This window comes from Lepisma saccharinum, chromosome 1, assembly GCF_977018435.1.
Source record: "Lepisma saccharinum chromosome 1, izLepSacc3.1, whole genome shotgun sequence".
NCBI lineage: Eukaryota > Metazoa > Arthropoda > Insecta > Zygentoma > Lepismatidae > Lepisma > Lepisma saccharinum.
This window is the reverse complement of record NC_139229.1, coordinates 80,267,199-80,290,703: the sequence shown is the minus strand read 5'-3', so window position 1 is coordinate 80,290,703 and position 23,505 is coordinate 80,267,199. Positions and strand designations below refer to the sequence as shown.

At 39.9% G+C, this 23,505-nt stretch overlaps 1 protein-coding gene across 1 annotated transcript in view; it reads left to right on the top strand.

Moving 5' to 3' along the window:
• The window catches only part of LOC145983996 (pickpocket protein 28-like), a 46,893-nt gene that overhangs the window by 13,932 nt on the left and 9,456 nt on the right, over positions 1–23,505 (top strand). The window contains exons 5-7 of the mRNA XM_083117272.1: positions 170–318; positions 3,879–4,068; positions 5,189–5,463. Coding sequence (XP_082973398.1) covers positions 170–318; positions 3,879–4,068; positions 5,189–5,463 — 614 coding nt within the window. The remainder of the gene's footprint in view (positions 1–169; positions 319–3,878; positions 4,069–5,188; positions 5,464–23,505) is intronic.

Genomic DNA, 23,505 nt, shown 5'->3' with positions numbered 1-23,505 from the left:
CGAGTTACGTGTCGCTTCGGTCTGAAATCTCCCTTCAACTGCCTTCATATTATACATTCTTATCCTCTTCAACCAATTTACTTTCTCCGGGAATCATATCTTGTTATGTGACGTACCGGCAGTCACTAATGAGAAATTTTCACAATGTTTTTGTCATTTTGACGCACAGAACGCCCAACCGTGTCGGAGCATGCTGGTCTTGTGCGAATTGATGAAGAAACCGAGGAACTGTGAAGAACTCTTCACCAATCTGATCACTGATGAAGGTCTCTGCTGTAGCTTCAACCTGATGCCAAAGGACATCCTCTTCACCAACAGGCAAGCCAAAGCTCAGAGAAACTGCAAGTGTCAGTTTTGTATTACGAGTAAGGGGCTTATACCCGTATTGTGTGACGGGCAAAAATAGCCTATGTGCTGATGTGCCAATAATTAAAAAATCAATCAGTCGCATAACACAATATACTGCCCTGAAAACAGAGACAGAACGAATCTCAAGAACATTAGTTTGTGTGTATATAAGCCAAGTACAGTATCAAAAATCCCAAGCAATCTCAATTACAACAAATTGACCACGCCTCATGATTTAAAAGTGCATGAATTTGATCATTGGTGTCTAGGAATTTTCTAGGATAGGTCACAGGTGTGTCGAGAGATAGCAAGACATGAGACCCAAAGTGGGAGGTAGCGGGTGGGGTGGGTGCAGTAGCGGCGAAGAGAGGACACAGAGAACATGAACACGTGCACTTGTTCATTTGATGTAAGAAAATTTCAGCTGGTCTTGTCAAAATGTTATATTTAAAGATCTCAGAGAGTGTCTTATCACGAAAATATTGTTCCTGATTTAAACATTACCTATACGAAATTTTCTGATTATTGCTTCCTTACAAATGCTGCAGTTTTCCGCTGTCTGTTGGTATGGACCTTTTTGGCGGTGTTATTTTCAACAAAATTTCATTTTACAACACGTTCTCAGCATAAAGTGATAACATAATTATCGTAATCTATTTTAATCTATACTTATTCTTAGCTTTTAGTACTCACTGTAGAACCTGAGTGACAATTTCAAAACATATAATTGCTTGTGACGTCAAAGCCAATTATACAAGAAAGATTATCAAATAAATCATTATTTTCCCACGTGGAATCTACTTTCCTATTCCTTGCATTGCATTCAACAGAAAGCATGTTAGATTTTGTCCCTTCATTGCAAGATTAATAACTATGAAAGACTGAAAATGTTAAAATTACATTCACAAGTAACTTTTTTTAATTGTAAGCCATAATCTGTAATAGTCAAAATAGGAACAAATAAACATGCACACGAGAAATGAATTTGAGCCAATCAATGATGACGTTTTCAAATACTTCTGAACAACAGAAATTCGAAATAATAGAGCAAAATATTATTTGTACAAAATATAACCCTACACCAAGAACGAGATTTCGGAAATATGTAACGCCCGCTACATAGACCACCTGCGAAAAAAAAAAAGTGGTGTTAACTCCAGAGAAACACTTAAAATCATGTAAAATACCAAATTCGTATTGTTTTGCGAATGTGTTCAGCATATTAGTTTGTCATATACAACCACTTTGTGCCAAGAATGAACTTTTTTTCGGTGTTACTGCAGAAGCAAAAATTCTGTCCATTGGTTACCTCCAAAGTTTTTTTTTTAGTAACCTTCAAAACTAGGAGTTTAAGATTCGAATCCTTTCCAATAGTTGTATGTACATTCTTTTGTCTATTAAATCGTAATGCTTTAAAGGTGGAGTGGTTAGCGTGTCGCAAAATTTGATATGACAGGTATAGAGTCGCCTCGAAGACAGAGCACGTGTTGACGTGTTTACCTAGGAGTTTACCTAGGAGTTTAAGATTCGAATCCTTTCCAATAGTTGTATGTACATTCTTTTGTCTATTAAATCGTAATGCTTTAAAGGTGGAGTGGTTAGCGTGTCGCAAAATTTGATATGACAGGTATAGAGTCGCCTCGAAGACAGAGCACGTGTTGACGTGTTTACCTGCATGTTCTTGTGTCATCAATCATCATCAATCTGATCTAATCATCATCCATTCTCATCCCGGGTATAGAGGAAGAAAAATAACAAACACAAGAGAAGGTTTGAAAATTAGTAACGCCGTTTCTTTTCTGCTATTGTTTGCTAGATTACATTGTAAACAAACCAGACAAATATTGAATTTTAATGATTACATAAACTGTGGTAATTTGTAAGCCTCTGGTACGTAAAAACAAAAACGTTTCACAATTCCTGTTCAATATTAACGGTTGAAGGTTGAATATTCAATATCGTTCTTCCACATATACATTAATATGCGTCGGAACAATATTCTCTGCTATTGATTTGTTTATTACGTGTAATGAGGTAGACAGAATTGGATGACCTTATTACATATACTGAGAATATTCCTTTAATTATTAAATAGTAGACCACATGACCGTATTATTAATTTTGCAATACTGAAACGTCACAGATGGGGTCACATATTTATAGTGAATAAAACCTCAAAATTTAGGTACAAAAACTGAGTACATTTCGGGATCAAAAGCGGTATAAAAAAATTGCATTTCGGTGTTAAAATGCTTTCAAAAATCCTAAATTTGATTTAAAAGCCACACTGATTACACAAAAGAAACATTCCCCTTATAATTGAATATTATGTATTCATCAGAGTAATAAGTATATTCCTGTGCCGGCTTCCGTGGCGGAGCTGTTAGCACATCGCACTACGACCCCAGAGGTCCTGGGTTCGAATCCAGGCCTGGGCATGGGTGTTTGAGAGTGTCCATTCATCATATCATCACTCATCTTAATCTTCGCGATTAGCCAAAAGTGACCAAATCAATTAATCAACTTTATTCACACTTTATTAGTCAATTTTGCTCCTCAAATATTTACAGCAGAATTAATCCATTTTCAGTGATTTGCATAGGATAATTAAGGAAGTCGCGTCGGTAAATAAGTTCTAAATTTCTTGCTTAAAAGTTCATTTCGCATCATTGCGTGACAAGATATGGTAGAAAAATGCAACTTACAACTTTCAAAAACATGAAAAATGAACATTACAGTATGTTATTTTGCATTTCGTGTATTCACCAAAAAAGAAATAGGCATGCCTCTAGTCTTAGACGTCGCCAGAAATTTGTGGGAGGAGGGGGGACAGGAAACAGATACAACTTCAATCGCTGAGGGACCAGTTACAATCACCATTTCGATAACAAATAATGTTCAGTTCGTGCGTATTCGATAGAGGACTTCATGTTTTCATATTCTACCGCCAAATCAAAAGAATAAAGGTTTCTACGAGTTTCTAAAATTCCAGAAATACAAGAAGTGACGCAGGCTAAATTTTATTTAACGAAAATCTCTCTTCTCTTCCCCACCCACAATTTTCTGAGACTTTTTCTTAAATGAAATATGCAAATGTTAATATCAAAACAGGAGAACTATGGTTTTCAAGATATTAACACGACGGGACGACAATGTGTTGAAGAACGCCGCACATTTCTGGCAGAGCAGGGGCAAGGTTTAATGGCAAGCAGCTGATTGCATTGCCCGCGGTTGAAAATTCGATGACAGCGCCAGAGTGCTTTCTTATCTTGGCCAAGTTGTATAAAGAGGGCACGACACTACATTTTTGGCGAATTTGTACACGCCCCCCCCCCAAAAAAAAAAACAGGATGATTTGGTTTCATTCGGCGGTCGATCAAACACGTTACATTACGTTGTTTGTTCTGTCGTTTCCCTTCATACGCGCCAATGGCGCACGTAGGGTGGAGCTGATGGGGCTACGGCCCCCTCCGAAATGGCATACGTTGTAAAATTATGTTTCTGTTCCCTTGATGTTTTTGCCTTGGTAGAAATGATTCAATTGTTCCCGAACTGCAATGGCGTGGATGGACACCAGAAAATGGCTACCCGGAAGGAGGACCTGCAACTACGCCAGCTCGATCTATCGGTGAAGGTGTGAACTACGGTCTGGTATTCGTGTTGGATGTTCATCTAGACGAGTACAACAATCTTTGTTCGCATGGGGACTTGGGTTTCAAGGTAAGGCAGCGGTTACACCTGCTTGATTTTATGGAGGCTAGTGAAAGGAATGTAACACGATTCAATTCTTGTTTACCGTATGTACAAGAAGCGTATCAGTGGCGGCGATTAGGGGGGCGAGGGGGCAGATACCCTCCCCCCACTTTTAGCCACTTCTGCCCCCGCACTGTGCTAAACCTTATCTACAAAGGGAAACATACTTTTTTTTCCCATCCAGTTTTGGCACCTTGCCCTCCCGGTTTTGGGACCCAATCGCCGCCACTGAAGCGTACCATATGTGCACTTGTGACATTTGTATGTGTGTGTACTTGTAAATGGAAATGTAATGATGTTACCTTCTATAATTGGAGATTTGCAGGAGTGCCCACGGGGGGGACAGGGGATAGTGGCGCAGACCGCAGCATCAACATTTTTGAGGGGATGCCTTGTCCTTAAAATAATATGGAATTCAACACACATATATTTTCTCTTGGCACCATGCTGCAATAAGTGCGATGAGGCGGGGGGAGAGGAATCAGAATTATATTTCCTTACTACTCCATTTACTTTAGCTGGTTTCAAGTCACCATATTTAATCAGTTACGTGAATAAAAGGGGGGAAATGGAGAGGGGAGATCGAGTCAAGTGTTCAGTAAAGCTAAGAAAGTGGCTTTCAGTAATAGGATGGTAGTAGAGCCGCTGTAATATGGTAAATACTTTATGGGAATTATGGCATGATCTGGGGTGAATAAATAAGTTAATATATTTCCAATCTGCCTGCTCGCTAAAAATGCAGTCCAAATTTCCATGCAAGAAGTGAAACTTCCCATCACGTGTCCGCTAAGAATCATGATCACGTGATTCATCAGAAATTGAAAGAAAAGAACCCAAAGTGGGACAACATACGTTATTATTACGGAATGGTTATCTCAATACACTACGACGCCAGAAGTTCCGTGTTCGATTCCCGGCCTGGGCATGGATGTTTTTGTGAGTGCCCCTACAATTTCATCATATCATCACTCATCCTAATCTTCACGAATAGCCAAAAGTGGCAGAAAAGTGAAGTAAAATAAACCAAATCCATAATTATTATTAAGAAGGCACTACATAGAAAAATAATTGACTTTTCCTCCAACAGATGTCACTGCACAGTCCAGTGGAGACTCCTCTCGTATCACAAGTGGGAGTTTTGATCGCTCCAGAAACCAAGACGGCCATCGCAGTGAAACCTCGCCTCATGCAGGCCACCCGCGGCATCCGAAGCATCCACCCGAACAAAAGACTGTGCTACTTCAGCGACGAGCGACATTTGATGTTCTACCGTTTCTACACCCAGCAGAACTGCCAGATGGAATGCGAGGCCAACTTCACTGCGATACTCTGCGGATGCGTTCCTCTGCATCTTCCAAGTGAGTGAGTCCCGGGTTCGAATCCCCTGGGCATGGGAGTTCGTTGTGATGTCCCTTCATCAATTTCATCGTATCATCACTAGTGTTGGGCGATATGTCATCTAGATGATATGTCGCGATATTGAAAAAATATCGATCAGGTGATATCAACTAGACGATACATCGTCACGATATTCTAGCGATATATATCGTGGGTGATATATCGTCATGATATTTTGGCTATATATATATATATCAGTGGCGTGCGGTGCTAAAATAGGCAGGAGAACAGGTGACATGCACTTGCCCCCTCCCCTCCCATACCTATCGTAATATAATACAGTAGACCAATGAAAATTCAACCCTTGTTGAAATGAACGAAATAAACATACGAAACATATGCTAAAAAATTTCAGAAGTCACATACATGAAGCACGTTAAAATTATGAAAATACCAATGTTAAAGCAAATATGATATAATGTAAAGAAAACATTAAAAACAAAATTGTTGATGCGCAACGTAGGAAACATTAATAAAAGCAATTTATGAGTGATCAGAGAAAAAAAATGTTTTGTCGAAACCGGTTTCATCTCTCTATTTGTAGATTAAGTTGACATTTTTTTTATAGTTGAGCATTGTAATTCAAACGTCCTCAATGCAATAATGGCAATCAGATGGCCGAGTTTTTTCATGACGTCCACTCATGGGCGTCCGGAAGGGGGCAAGGGGGGGGCCGTGTCCCCCCCCCCCGGAAAATGAAAGTCAACCAAAAATTATATATTTGTCACATATAATTTCATTTCAGCCACAATAATATGTGTTAATTATTGCATGAATATGATGAATTCAAATTTAAGCAATGTTTTTTTTTGCGGGTACAACACTATTATTGGGGAAAAGGTACCTTGCTTGCCCCCCCTGGAAAAAATGCCTTCCTTTGCTTTCCCTGGAAAAAATCCTGGGGACGTCCATGCGTCCACTAGATTTGTAGAAATTGTGACAAAACCCGAACTGTTCCAAACTCCCTTCTCGGAAACAAACAAGGACAACAATAATTTGCCACTGGAAGAGTATACAGTTACAGAGTTGTAGTAACTTGTTTGAAAATGCCTTGTGTACGATTTAGTTTTAGTTTTTAATTCGGTTAGGATAGGTGTTGGTTTGCTGTCTTTTCTGTAAAGTTCAATGAACTAAAATCTTTCGTCTTCAGCCGGTCGATCATACAACACTCGCAACATTCGCTTTGTCCTGCCGCTGCGTGCGTCTTGGGGCTGGTGGAACAGGTGGATGCGAGCTGTTCCCTCGGAAGCTATTTCGCAGCGTTTAGCCAAGGCATTTAGCAGACGCTTAGACTGTAGAAGATTTTTCCAGTTCGTTATGAATGACAGACGCAATTTTGCAATGAGATTAGGAAACTATAGACTTACTACACTCAAAACCATCACTACGATGCAATTAATATTTAGCACATAGCAAAAACTCGAAGGAAAACGAATTCGCTATGTCTCTCTAGTGTTGCCCACGGGACGAGACGGGACAGGCTTTTAAAAATTCGAGACGAGACGAGATTGACCATGTGTCATAAGACAAACGAATATTTTCGAGACGAGACAGGCCAAAGTCTCGTCTCGTGGGCAACACTATGTCTCTCGTAGGGAACAGCTATAGTGGAACCACGAGCAAAGCAACCTGCGCAGACCCCCAACTCCTGTGCACCGTACCCCCGCGAGTAGGGGAGGGGGAGAGTGGACCATGCTTCCCTATGGCCCGAGGTGGAGGGAAGAAGGGAAAGCTGCGCGGGGACTTTTGGTCCGAAGGTTTTTTTCCTTGTGGTCGATCTATAGAGAGTTCAGCTTCCGCGGCACCATGAGGATCGTTTATCTTCGAGCGTGGTCGGAAATACTCGGCAACAGACAGCAAAGGATGGGACGACGAGGGTAGGTGAAGTAAACAAACGTCCAGTCACGGTGAAAGTTTTTCTTCGGCGTGTTGATTTCGGAAGAAATTATAGATAATTTAAATAGCTAAAAAGGGCGATAAGTAGAAGGGAACAGCCTGTTCCCTCTGTTCCATGGAGGGACCGCCACTGATATATATATATATATATGTATGTGTGTATATATATATATCGTGGAGACGATATCTCCGATATCACGATACGGAAAAAATATCGTATCGTATCGTCTGTGACGATATATCGCAATATCAAATTTCCGATATCGTTCTTCCCCGGCCGGTTCAAATCCGGGAACTTTTTTAACGTTGGAAGCGACCCCGCACCCCACCCAGATTCGAATGACATGGGTACCTGGGGGGGGGGTGTAAAGGCGGTCAGGGGAGTGATGCTGATCACATCACCCCCACTCACGACCTAATCAAGAAAGTGTGGGGCGTTATCCCCACACCCCCTATACGCCTTCATGGCGTGGTTCTAAGCACAGGGGATCACTTTACTTATGTTTTTACCTAAATTCATCAGTCATACTCATCATGCCTGGAAGCAATTCGTAGGGTAAAGGTAGCTGGAGTGTGGTAACGACCATATCACCTCCACTATGGCCGAGATCGGGAATGTGCGGATGTGGACCTTATTTCCACACCCTGACACAGTGCAATGAACAGGGATAAATCTAAAATTGACATGATATACGTCCAAATAAAAAAAAAATTGAAGGCGGTCTGTAATGCAATTTTAAGAGCTGTAACGGAGTTTAAGTGAAGTGTAAATATAAGTAAATGTACAAGAAGTACGGTAAGCGTTGTGTGGTCAATTGTAGAGGCAATTATAATGAGAAAAGTAAGTTCAACGTTCAGATTTCCTCAATATCTTGCTAGATATGAGAAATGGATAAAAAGTGACAGAAATACGAACTAAAATAATCCAAATCAAGATTTTTACCGCAAGAGGCAACAACAAGTTCACAGGAAAGGGAATGCTTGCTTTGAATTATTTGAAAGGGCAATGAATTATTTGACCGCTCGTTTTCCATGGGGTAAGCGCCGCCCTTGCCCCCCGCTGGATACGCCCATGGGCACTAGCGTTTCTTCGGAGGTGGCTGGTGGATATTACATAGCTGCGTTCTAAGGGGTGGGAGTTATACAGGGTGTCTGAAAAGTAATAGCGCAAACTGACACAGGTGAAAGTACACGATAATAGAAGCAAAAAAAGTCTTCGTAAACATGGGTCTGCAAAGGAGCCGTTTTCGAGATAATCGCGAATGTGTGATTACAAGCTGCCACTGACTTCATTGTTTGTAAACGTCGTTCAAGTTGGTAAAATGCTAATAATGTGTTCGAATGTGTGGGTACAAGCCGTCATTGATTGCATTTTGTAAATACCGAGTGCTTTACTCCTTGCGCGTTCCGAGGTTTGCTCTTTGTTTGCAAAACAGATTTCCGAGAGCTGGCGTTGTAATCAAACAGGATGGATACAATAAGTACAGTACACAGTCAAATCGTATTGTGGGAGTCACTTTTCTTACTGTATTATTAGCATTTTACCAACTAGGACGACGTTTACAAACAATGAAGTCAGTGGCGGCTTGTAATCACACATTCGTGATTATCTCGAAAACTGCTCGTTTGCAGATCCATGTTTACTGAGACTTTTTTGCTTCTATTATCGTGTACTTTCACCTGTGTCAGTTTGCGCTATTACTTATGAGACACCCTGTAAAAAAAAAGTAAAGTAAAGTGCTCCCCTGTGCATAGCACCACGCCATGAAGGCGTATAGGGGGTGTGGGGGTAACGCCCCACACTTTCTTGATCCGGTCATGAGTGGGGGTGATGTGATCAGCATCACGCCCCTGACCGCCTTTACCCCCAAGGGTTTCCCCCAGGTACCCATGTTATTCGACGCTGGGTAGGCGCCGGGGCCGCTTCCACCGTTAGAAAAGTTCCCGGATTTGAACCGGCCGGGGATCGAACCCGGTACCTTTAGCATGGTAGTCAGACGCGTTACCGACTTTTTTTTTTTTTATTATTTTTTTTTTTATTTCCTTTACTATTTACATCTGATTATAACAAACTTTTCATGATTACTATACAGGTTTTACAAACTAGGATATATTACATTTAGAAAATTTGCATAGACATTGTTCTGTTTGTTTGCCGACATATTTTGAAATGTGAGCCTTAAATAATGCACAAATTGTTCATGAAAGTCAAGTTGCTGATAAGTAGCGGCAAACCAAGCATAGTGCCCCAGTAACCACAATACACTGTTCTGTTTCTTGTTAGGGAAATAACTAAAATTGGGAAACAGAAGATGATCAATTGTAATATTCTTCTCATTGGTACGACAAATGACACTTACGAGTTTCGCAACATATTTCCATGACGTAGCAGTTATTAAGCATTCACTGAGCTTATGCACTAAACTATCAGGCACGTTACATATTACACATAATGACGAATCTGCCATGTGCAGATCATAGAGTTTCACTCGAGTCAGCAGAATTTGATGCACTATAACGAACCACGCCGATCGTATTCTTGTTGGGAGATGCCTCGCGTGTATATTTTTCCACACCACAGGCCAACGAACTTCCGGGTGTCTTGCAACTATCTTAACAGCCTGTTGAGACGCTACACGCATTCTTCTGTACATTTGCGACACCACTGGAACAGGCAGGGTAGGAGTTTGTAACAAGCCATAGCAGATCTCTACTAAGGTATCACGGAGGTACCTAAGGTTGGGGGGAATTGAGGTCACGTTTATGGGAGACTCCAACGGTATACGAGCCAAGCAGTATCGAAGGACGTAACTGGTAATGCTATCCGGCCTCTGAATCATCGTCTCGATGTCCGCTTGAATGCGGAGCGCCTGGCTCTTATGTTGCACGTGAGCAAGATTCAAGCCACCTCCTGTATTATGTAAACACAAGGTCTCGTGCTTAACTCGTAACAACTGCCCATTCCACACAAACCAGTTCACCGCACTTTTCAGTTTTGCTACATCTAGCATACGCATTGGAATTATTTTTGCTACAAACCAGACTTTCGACAGTGCATATACATTGACAAACGTGACACGTGCTTGCAAACTAATAGTTCGAAACTTATTAATTTGCAACACTGCTTTAACGCTCCCAATCACTCTATCATAATTTACGTGTATCATTTGTTGCAGAGAAGGCGTAAAAACTACCCCAAGAATTTTTAAGGCGTTAACAACAGGGAAGTGTTGTACAGGTGTGTTGGATGGGGCGGTATTTAAATACATCAGACAAGATTTTTTTACATTAATGTGGAGGCCTGAATGCACGCCAAATGCCGTCGTTAATTTATGAACCATATCGACATCCACAGGTGACTGAACTAAGATGCTGACATCGTCCGCATAAGCTAACACTTTTAGAGACTTCGACAGGATAGTAATGCCTTTTAGCTGGGCTTCCAAAGAAGTAAGCAGGGGACTTAGGGAAATACAGAACGCTAGCATAGATAGGGGATCTCCCTGTCGGACACCTGTCATTATGCGAAGCGATTTTGTCAAAAAACCATTAATCTGTATTCGCGATTCAGCATTGTGATAAAGCCCCTGCAACGCTGCGAGAAATGTCCCGCGTATTCCAAGTTTTTGAAACACATGAAACATATAGTTATGGGTCAGAGAGTCAAACGCACGTTCGAAATCCAGAGCTAGAATCGCTTCATCTTGTGAACTTTTTGTATTGTGATGATTAGTAACTACCTCACGCAGCGTTTGCAGCACGGCATAAATGTTTTTGTTTCCACCATATACATATTGCATATCACCCACCAAATTGGTGGAGTATGGCATTAAACGTGCAAGCATACATCGTGAGAAAATTTTATAGTCTGAGCACAAGAGAGTAATGGGGCGATAATGAGTAATTTCTGTCGGCTTTGCGCATTTCGGTACTAATACTATAATTCCGGTCTGGGAAGTTTTACCCATTTTCTGTTGCTGAAAGACAGCATTGACCCACTCAGTTAAGGTCTGTCCCATTAGCGTCCAAAAAGTTTGAAATAAACTTGTAGGAAGCCCATCAACACCAGGGGCGGAGAATGGCTTTGCCGCTTTCACCGCTTTATACACTTCTTCGATTGTGAAATCCGCGTCCAACTTATTTCTATCTTCATCTGAGAGTACCTCCGACACGGCATCCACCACTGTACCATAATTTGAGTTGTCCATGTGCTTGTGCGAAAACATCAAACTAAAGTGCTCATATATTTTACCTTGTATATCCTTAGGTGCTGTGATTTTATTACCCGCACCATCTGAGAGTTCAGTGATGATTTTCCGTTGTGCATTATGTCGTTCTTGGATCACGTGACTAATCGAGACAGCTTCTTCATGGTCCACCTGAGGAAGTCTACTTCGAATTTTAGCACCCCTACGTTTGTGCGCTGTCATGCGTAAGAGAATAGCCTGTACACGTTTTATATCAGTGTTGACCGGTCTTCCTGCCGATGCTTCGTCTATTAATTCGCGCAAAACCCGATAATAAAACTGATATTTATTATTCCAATCACGAGACCTCTCTTTACAGTATGCTAAACAGAATCGTTTAATTGCCGGTTTTAAGAACTCGTCCCACCAACGAAGGATGTCAGTATGTCTAAGGCGGTGCGCCTCCCAAAGACTCCATTGCTCATGAAATGCTCGTTTGAAATCGTCATCAGAAAGGATTGACGTATTCAATTTCCAATACCCATATCCCCGAGGCACTAAGGGAAGATCAATGTTAATTGCCATTACCACTACCAGATGGTCCGAAAAACATGTAGGTGTAAGGTAAATCGAAGTTACTTTCTGACGCAGTAACGGGGTAACATAGAACCGGTCCAAACGGGACGCACAATTGTCTCTAATGTATGTATATCCCCTCTTACCGAAATGTTTATCTGTCCAAACGTCTACAAATTTAAAACCCGACACCAATTTTTGAAGAGAATTTGATGTGTAAAAACCAGGACGTTGATCTTGTGGTCGCAATACGCAATTAAAGTCCCCGCCACATATGATATGTTCCTTTGCACCCTGCAATTCAGCTGCCACGTCTGTCGCAAAAAAATTATTTCTCTGTTGTCTCTGTTGAGTACCTGACGGGGCATATATATTGCAAATCCAAACATTTGCCACTTTCGCACATATAATTCGTCCGTTTGGATGACACGAAACATTTGTGATCGGCACAGTATTTCTCGCTAGAATAGCAGTCCCCGTTGCCTGACAATTTGCATTGTTATAGACTACTATTGATGGGGGTAAGTCAAAATTGGTCACTTGTACCTCCTGAAGGAAGGCTATATCGAGAGACGACTGGATGAAAAAGTCACCCAGCGCCTCTTGTTTATTACGGTTTTGCAATTTATTAATGTTAATCGTGGCTATTCTGAGTGAGGTAAACATAGCTAAGTGGGTATTCCTAATCCTGATCAGGGACGCTTTAGCCCCCTTACTGGCAATAAGCTCGTTGTATACATTATACCAAACATTAACACAAAAAAACAGTAACACTATCACACGCATCATTAATTTTCATGAAGAATTATCTTTTCACTAGCACTAACACTAGCACCTAGATTATTAACACTTTGGGACCGGGTAATTCGCACTGGGGAGGGAGAGAGGGGGCGTTGGTCATCAATCTTCTTGGTGGGTGGGTTGATTTCCGCATCCCTTTGAGAACTTTTTTTGCGCTTCTGATTCTTCAGCTGCTTCTGCTGTCCTTCCATGGGTAGCTTCCTTCTGGTTGCATCCTTCAACTGGGCCCTTGAAACAGCAACAGGCTTCACATAACTTGGGACTTCATCTGGAGTCAGCTGGATATCAGAATTGTCATGCACATTCATCTGGTCTTCACACTTAATTTGGTGGGCACCCTCTGGTAGATCTTCATGTAGTTCCATTTGTACAGTTTCTTCCCGTTCCACTTCATCAGCCCATAACAGTGAAGTTTCCATGGTTTCGTCCGTCGCGTTGTTCCCCGAAATTGTTACCACTGCAGGATCTTCTTTCGGTGCTTTCTCAGTTGACGCTGTTGGTACATCACCCTCTGTCTTCTGACTCAATTTCGTTCTGGTGGGTATTGGCAACACTGTGGGTCGAGAGTCCAATTGTGTTTCTTTGACAGTGAGTTGCGTTGGTGGTCGATTGACACGTTGGGCATAGGTGCTGGGTTCCTGGTTGTTCATAGATGTGCCCGCTTGGACTGCGGTTGAACTTGCTACGTTAGGATTAGTGCGTCGTCGTCTTTGGGGACACGTGGCTGCTGCGTGTGTCAATTCGTCACAGATCTTGCAAGACGGCTGCTGCCCATAATATGTGACCCAATATCTCGCACCTTGGATCGTGACGTAAGACGGTATTGACTGCTTCAATACCATCCTCAACACTTTTATGCCCGTGCGGGTACGATAGATATGTTCCTGCGAGTAAGTCTCGTCGTCAATAGACTGTATTTCGCCATATTTTATGAGTACCGCAGATAATGCCTCATCCGTAACTTCCATCGGGATGACATGTAGTCGCACCATTGTTGATATTCTGTCCGCCCATTCCAATCGTACATCATGATCACCATCCTCATCACGAAACACCAACATTCGTCCACACGTCCGTATTATTTGCTCACCTAACAGGTGTGATACCAGTTTAATGTATACACACTTACGAAAATTGTCAATTTCAATGCTTAGCACCTGGTCTTCGGTGAGAGCCAGCGTTTCACTAATCCAACGGTGTAACTTCACTGACGTGGGTCTCTTTTGAGCACTCGAAAAAGACAATTTTAACGTGTTAACACGACGTGTTTCCATTTCACAACAGTCCGAATTACTTCTATTTGACTCGTAACTAGTATTCCTTCCTACTCACCAGGACACGGCCTCGTTCGAACCAAGCTGCAAGCGCCACGCGAGACGATGTTGCTCGTACGGCTGCTTCCGCGAGACTGGCCGACCGACTGAGCCACCCCGGCCACACAGACACCCTGTATTAAACTGTAAAATATTTTGTGATTGTCTTTTTTTCACTGTTTCAAAAGTTATTCAAAGACTAAATGGTAATCTGGGTCATTTAAAGGTGGGTTTGTATCTACCACTTTTGTTTCCCAGATTTCTTTACTGCTTTCAATTGGAAATTTTGATTTACTCAAAATTCGGGGAGGGGGGGCAGTTGCCCCATCAGCTCCCCCAATGCGTACGCCAGTTTCCAATTGTATTTATTTAGCTCGAAAAGTAATTACGATACAGTTACTCTTTTTGAAATGTCACTTACTGCAAAAATATTTAGTTAAATTCATTTTACACGCACACACAGTTCTTTGCTTACTGACAAAAAAATATATTTCATTGCAGAAAACGCCACTACTCCCATCTGTAGTTACTCGGACGAAGAATGTTCCACCAGTGTTAGAGGTAATTTGGTTATCCTCTTCGAGGGTTCTTTCATAATGCTAGTTTTAATCACCAAGCAGGGGCGCCGACTTGTCAAAATTATTGGGGGGGGGGCTCTGATCACTGAAATAAATTAATGAATGACTCACTCCCTCCTTTTTTTAAGTTTTGGCCTCAGTGTTCGGAATCTCGTAAAAGCCCATGAATTCCTCAAAAATATTAAATTAAAATTTTCATTTACAGTTCGAATGCAAAATGTAAATTGTTCACGAATGGATATGTCACAAATTTCGTCAACCATAATAGCAAAATATTCCCGACTTTTAATATCTGCTACTACGGAGCGCAAAACAGATCTCCCTAATATATCAATGATCTCGTTCTGAATGTCATGTTAGAGCCATTTGTAACCCGAATGTCCCATCCACTCTCCTAGTTCATGCACATCTTCTTTTGAAACTCTTTTTAGTAAAAATGTTAACAATACTCATAGTATATAGTAATAAGTAGAGACCGGATGTTAGGCAAAATGCCTATTCTTTCCTGTTAGAGATATGATGAAAACGAATGTTGCGAAGGCCAGGGGGGAGGGATTAGCTTCATTTAAAGGCAATTTAATTTTGCCTATTTTGCCTATTTCATACGATATTGCCTATATTATTTCATCAATGCCAGATATTGCCTATTTTAGGCATTTTCTTTAAAATTGGGACATGACTGAACTCTGTGCATACAATTTCCTGTTCCCAAGATAAGTTTCCGATGCTTCAAAGAAATTTAAAATAACAGTTAGCGAGTTATTGTAGCTAATAAGGACTCCGGTAACATCTGTGGAGATTGAAAGATCTTTTTAATTCTAAAAAATGTGTTGTCCGATTGCAGACATAACTTGTCGGTTGATCACCTGAAAAAATACCTTGTTGTGTGGGCAACCACAATTAGTGCTTCTTATTCAGAGACTGCCAAACCGTACAGTACAAGCTTGAAATGCATTTAAACAGTTTCTTAGTTCAAACTGCTGTGTGGAATATATAGTGTAAATTTTTTAACTGAAATAACCCTGTGTGCAGTGATAAAGTGTATATTTAAATAATTTGCGTACTGGTTGGAAGTAGCCAACAATTTCTTTTGTCAGACTATTGTGTGTAGCCATTATACAATGGAAAATTTTGGGCTGACGTGACTCCTGTTTGCAGTGATTTTTTAAGTACAATATTGGACTGCTGTCTCTAATGATGAGCTCCTGGTTTATTTTAAGCAACTATAAAGAATGTACAGGTACGTTTTTATATTATTTAAACACCTATTTCTTTTTCTATGTCTGTCTTCATTATTTTGAGTTAAATTTCATTGCCTTTTTAATTGCCTATTTGTATTTCAATGCCTATTTTACTGCCTATTTTGAAAATTATAAGTGCTTATTTGCCTGCCTATTTTATATGTTTTTAGTGCCTAAACATCCGGTCTCTAGTAATAAGTCATGTGTTTTGCTGTCTCTGATCATAGCCCCCATAAAGTTGATGGTTTAGCGCAGTGCTCGAAAAATTTTCTTGAAAGGTAGGCGCCAGCTCTGAAAATCAGGCGCCAGGAAACTACCTACTAGCAATTGTGCATACTACACCGTATTTCAATAGTCGCACAACCCAAAATTTGAAAATGTATATCATGAAAACCGTAAAAGGTATTTACACCAGGTTTTCTGCACTAAACTAATCATGTACGCTATCACTGGGTTAATAAATTTATGTTAGCACGTACCCAAATAAAAGCAATTACATTATTTTAAAAAATATTGTTAATTTGCTGAAAACATCTGAGAATTGATTTTTAACAATATATACAAACGTAGAAATTTTCAGCGAAAAATGCAGGTTCGACCAGGACTCGAACACGGGTCTCTGGTATACCGTGCCATTTCTCTAACCACTTTTTTTTATTTTTTTTTATTTCATGATTACATTACAAGTTATTACATACTAACTCGGCGAATACAGCGCATTTAAGTAATTAGCATAGAAATTATTATTTTTGTTTACTGACATCATTTGAGAAGTTTGCCGTAAGTAATGCACAAATTGTTCGTGAAAATCAGAGTTCTGATAAGTGGAGGCAAACCAAGCATAGTGCCCCAGTATCCACTGTACACTGTTCTGTTTCTGTCGTGGATAATAGTTAAAGTTTGGAAACAGTAGATGATCAATTGAAATATTCCTCTCATTTGTACGACAGATTACACTAACGAGTTTTGCAACATATTTCCATGACGAAGAGGTTATTTGGCAGTCACTAAGCTTACGAACTAAACTTTCAGGCACGTGACAAAGTAAGCATAATGACGAGTCTGCCAGGTGCAGGTCATGAAGTTTCACTCGAGTCAGCAGTATTTGGTGCACTATAACGAACAACGCCGATCGTATTCTTGCTGGGAAATGCCTTGCGTGTATATTTTTCCACACCTCTGGCAAATGAAATCCATTGAGCTACTGAGCCGGCCTGACCTCGCCTGATTTCTCGCTGTCGCTATTTTACCTGCGTGGAATCTTCTCTGCCAGTGCTACCGCAACGGGATTTGTTGCCTTTGAAATACAGTAGACTTCGACGTTGCCTGGTTCCTCCCGGCGTAGAGAAGTTAATTTATTGAAGATCAGGCACACGCAGGAAATGTACTACGTAGAAATTTTCAGCGAAATATGCATTAACATCTCTACACTGGGAGGAACCAGGCAATGTCGAAGTCTACTGTTTATAAAAGGCAACAGATCACGTTGCAGTAGCCCTGGCAGAGACGATTCCACGCAGGTAAAACGGCGACAGCGAGAAATCAGGCGAGGCCAGGCCGGCTCAGTGGTTAGAGAAATCGTACGGTATGTCAGAGGCCCAGGCTGCATTTTTCGCTGAAAATTTCTACGTAGTACATCTCCTGTGTGTGCCTAATCTTCAATAATAATACCAACTCGTAACAATTTGTGGGACTAGTCGTAAAAAAAGTTTCTTTGTGAGGTAGTACAGCAGAAGCAGGGGATGTTTCTTGGAAAACCTCTTGCACATGAGTGTAAGAATGAGTAGTAAAATACTCTTTAGCAATGCACACGCGCTGCTCCAAAGAATACGCCATGCTGAATCAATTAAAAGAACAGGCATAGTAGCGTCGAAAGTGAGCAAAGAGAATTCAGTGTAACCAGAGGCAGACTAGGATTCTCTCAAGAGTCCAATTTCGGCACAAAATCTTGGTTTATGATTTTTCACGTAAATGTATAGCCAATACTTAGACACATGTGGCGTGTGTCTGTTGACAATATTTCGACCTGCTAGCATTGCCATATATGTCCCCAAAATGGCACTTTTCACTCAACCCATAAAATCGCCAATAAAAAATCCATCAAATGTTGCACATGACCAATATTGGTCGCAAATGACAGATTGACATGGAATCACTCATCAGACGTCTAATTATGTCCCTTCGATAATTTCCTACGTAATTTTCTCATTCAAAAGTGGTTTTCTTTAAAATTTTTAACGCTGCCTTCCGCCAGTTATTAATTTATCTAAATTTTCTGTATAGAGAAAACTTTTTTAAGCATTGAAAAATATCTGAATGGATGAGACTTTATAATGCAGAAAACCCGGTGTAAATATCTCTTACTGTTTTCATGATATACATTTTCAAAGTTTGGGTTGTGCAACTTTTGAAACACTCTTTATAAGAAGCTGAGCATCACGGTATTCAAAACATCGCTAAATCATTCGAGAATAAAGGAAATGGGGTGTTGGGGGACAAAGAGTAAGAAATTTTTACTGACTCTCTAGAATGTTCACAACGTTGATTTAAAAAAAAAAAAAAAAAAAAAAAAAAAACGCTGTACTGCAATTTGAACTTAGAGTCATCAAAATTTCGTACATATTACAGCATAAGACCACAGTCGCCAGGCTGAAATTTTTAGTCGCCATGGCGACCTGGCGAACGGGATTTTTCGAGCCCTGGTTTTGCGGTCTCAGCCCCCAAAGTTGATGGTCTAGAACATTTCAAATGTGTATTTCAAGTTAAGTTCATGTGGCACAATTCAGAGTAAACTTTACAAGAGAAGCAAAATAATACATTACATTCTCTTAAGCAAAATTATTTGAGGGGTTCTGCCCCCACATCGTTAACATTGGGGAGGGCTCGAGACCCCCCAAGCCCCATGGAGTCGGCGCCTATGTCACCAAGTGATCTGAAACGATAAGTACCAGGGTTCCAGAAGTGAAGAAATTATTTCCAACTGAGGTTCTCTTTTCAATTTCCCCCTTTCTATTTTTGTTTATTTTCTTACTCTCTCTATTTTCCTTTAATTTTGATACATTTTTTCAATCTATCTTCTTCCCTGCTTCTTTCTCTTACTTTCCAATCTTGTCCTTCTTCTGTTATCTTTTTGGCCACTCTTTCTCTCTCTCTTCCTTTCAATCTCTCTATCTCCTTCTATAACTTTTTTTATATTTTCCTGTATTTCTTTCTCATACTGTCTTGACCCCTGTACAGCTAGACCGACAACACTCTGGCGTTGTCATCGATTTTTTAACCGTACGAAAGCAGGAGGAACGTATGCGATGCAATCAGCTGTTTACTGTGTAATCCTGCCCTTGTGTTGCCAAAGTGTGCGGCAATCTTCAATACATCGTCGTCACCTTTATTCAGCATAAAGTGTTTGTATCATCACTAGTGGCGGCGCCACGGGGCGTGCTGAGGGGGTGCGATGTTGAAAACAAAAAAAGCCTGAAATATGCATGCATGTTTTAGCAGAGGCGCAACCACGATATTTTTTTTCTGGGGGACAAGCAGGCAGGCTACTATGATGAACGTGCCAATAATAATAAAAATAATGAAATTTTTATTATTCTTAGTAGTAGTATAATAGTAATACTAGTAGTACTAGTAGCATCAAAGACGTTTTTATCCTCGCAAATCACGCAAAAAGGAGAGAAGTCGGTGCTAAAGCATTCGTGTTGGACAAACGATTTCAAATATTTTTTCAACAAGTAGTTTTAATGTTATAAAGAAGCTATAGACCCTATACAAAATTTCAACTTGTTATGAATTATAGTTCCCTTATTTCGTGAAAACTTTCATTGTCCGCCATTTTTCAATATGGTGGACTTAGCGTACGGGTGATCGCCGGTGACTTTTGGTATGTTGTTTTTAATGTTACTAAGATCTAATATACCAAATTGCAGCTTGTTATGAATTATAGTTCCCTTATTTCGTGAAAACTTTCATTCTCCGCCATTTTTCAATATGGTGGACTTAGCGTATCGCCGGGACTTTTCGACAGTTGTTATTAATGCTACAAAGACGCGACATACCAAATTTCAGCTTGTTATGAATTACTGTAGTTTCTTTATTTTTCCTATTTTGACTGCACTAGTAGCAAATATCAAAAAACACAAACAGGTCACTTAAAACATTCTTAACAACAATATACGTCAAAACATCGACAACAAAAACATCGCCCTACATTTCATCGACAGTTCAAAACATCGACAGCACAAAACATCGACAGTACAAAACATCGACAGCACAAAACATCGACAGGACATAACATCGACAACAAAAACATCGACGGTAAAAATATCGACGGCAAAAATATCGACGGCAAAAATATCGACGGCAAAAACATAGGCGGCAAAAATAGCGACAGTACAAAACATCGACGGCAAAAACATCGACGCCAAAAACATCGACGGCAAAAACATCGACGGTAAAAACATCGACGGTAAAAACATCGACACCAGAAACATCGACGGCAAAAACATCGGCAGTACAAAACATCGACAGCAGAAAACATCGACAGTATAAAACATCGACGGCAAAAACATCGACGACAAAAACATCGACAGTACAAAACATCGACGGCAAAAACATCGACGGCAAAAACATCGACAGCAAAAACTTCGACGGCAAAAACATCGACGCCAAAAACATCGACAGCAAAAATATCGACACCAAAAACATCGACGCCAAAAACATCGACACGAAAAACATCGCTTTTTTTGTCATTAAAACCGTTAATTTATAATGCAGTCATGTTTTATTATTATTGGATGAAGGCGGAAAGTAGGAGGAGCAGAGTAGAAAGACGGGGGTGAGTAATAGGGTGGAAAGTAGAGGGGCGTTAAAACTCCAACTCGCCCAGGTGAAATTTATATATTGATTCGCTTCATGAATAGGATTTAGTGTTATGATAATAGCATCATGAAGCTTCAGCTCTTTTTTGTTTCGACCAAACATGCTTACATTGGTCGATCTTGTTTTTAGATTTCTTATCAGCCATGGTTGTTGTGCAAGAGCGGTAATTTCATTGATTCGATAATTTCGCGCTGCACGCACACCTTCTGACATCGAAACAATATTATTATTAGCACCTGATTCTTGCCCCAAAGCTCAAACAATGGAATCGTAAACAATGCGAAGTATCACGTTTCCTTCTGCTTTCTAGCAAGCTGCTTTTAACTTCATAGACGGGATAGTTGTATGCTCGTTATATTGTGATGTGGAAGAAATGAGGGCTCCTTTGCTTTACCTCCCCCGCCCACCTTCACACAGCAGGCCCCTTGTGACAGCCACTGGACAGAAGCCTTCAAAACATCGTCTCTCACAAATATCAGGGTTTATCCGCAACTGAAATCAATTCTGCCTGTCACACCAGAAGGGTTCCTAGAATTTTTGTCACAAATGTAGATTGTCCATGAAGTGTTTTTAACAAACAACGTGTTTTATTTTTAAAAATACACAGCCTTATATGAACTTAAGAAAATAAGGAGAATAATTTAGCTGTAATATTTTGGACGGTGATTTTCTAGCTGACCCAAGCGATATTCTAAATAGATGGAAGAATTACTTTAATGACCTTTTAAATGTCCATGTAGGAGATAAATCAGAAGAACCTTTAGTTCCAGAACCTGACTTGACTGAAGTTAAGGATGCTATTAAAAGGCTAAAAGAATAACAAAGCATCTGGCATTGATTTAATACCAGCTGAGTTAATTAAATATGGTGGAAATTCATTAATATGTCAAATTCATAAATTAATTTGTTTAATATGGAATAAAGAAGAAATCTCTCAACAGTGGAAAGAATCCATAATTGTTCCTGTGTTTAAAAAAAGTGATAAAATGAACTGCAATAATTACCGTGGAATTTCTCTACTCTCAACAACATATAAAATATTATCTAACATTCTTTTAACAAGACTAACCCCATATGCTAATGAAATTATAGGTGATTATCAATGTGGATTTAAACGTAACAGATCAACTACAGATCAAATTTTTCACATCAGACAGACACTTGAAAAGAAGTGGGAATATAATCAAAATGTCCATCAGCTATTCATTGATTTCAAAAAAGCATATGATTCGGTCAAAAGAGATAAATTATATAATATATTAGTAGAGTTTGGAATACCTAAGAAGCTTGTTAGTATGATAAAAATATGCACCAGTGAAACTGAAAGTAAAATTCGTGTGGGTATTAATATGTCTGACAAATTTACAATTCATGATGGGTTAAAACAAGGAGATGCATTATCTCCATTGCTATTTAATTTTGCCCTAGAATATGCTGTTAGGAAGGTAAAAGAAACTAAAGAAGGACTAAAATTAAATGGTGTGACTCAGTTGTTAGCATATGCAGATGATGTAGACTTACTGGGGGATGATGTGAATACAATTAAGAATAATGCTAAAATATTTTTCAAAACTGCTAAAGAGATAGGTTTGGAAGTTAACAAAGAGAAAACTAAATATATGCTTACAGGCCGAAACCAAGTGTTAGGTAATAATCAAAATCTAATTATTGATAACAACTCGTTTGAACCAGTTTCCAAATTCAAATACTTACGAGTAATATTAACAAATGAAAATTATATTAAAGAGGAAATAAAAAGTAGGCTTAATTCAGGAAATGCATGTTACTTCTCTCTTCATAAACTTTTGTCTTCTCATTTAATATCTAAGAAACTAAAAGTTAAAATATACAAAACAGTAATTTTACCTGTAGTATTATATAGATGTGAAACTTGGTCCCTTACATTGAAAGAGGAACATAAATTGAGAGTATTTGAAAATAAGATCCTTAGGAAAATCTTTGGACCTAAAAGGGATGAGGAGACAGGTGAGTGGAGAAGGTTACATAATTTAGAACTACATAATTTGTATTCATGTCCAGATATTATTAGAATAATTAAATCAAAAAGACTTAGGTGGGCAGGGCATGTGGCACGAATGGGAGAGGAAAGAGGAGTTTACAGGATTCTTGTTGGGAAACCTGATAGTAAGAGACCTGTTGGAAGGCCAAGACGAAGATGGAGGGACAACGTTGAGATGGACCTAAGGGAAATCGGTAGGGATGGAAAAGAATATATAGAACTTGCTCAAGATAGGGAAAGATGGAAGGCCTGTGTTGCTGCAGAGATGAACCTTCGGGTTTAAGAAGGCTAGGGAGTTAGTAATTTTTTGCTAGTAGTTTGTGTTAGACATAAATATACAGGTTGTCGCCATACACATAGGCGGATCAAGAAACTGTTACTGAAATGATGTCCTCCTGCATGCACATGTTTATAAGAAATTTTCACTACCACGTATCAGTTGCTCTTTCGAAATTGCTTCAATTTATTTATTCATATTTTCTTTCAATTCTTCTGATGTATGGCTTGCGGTAT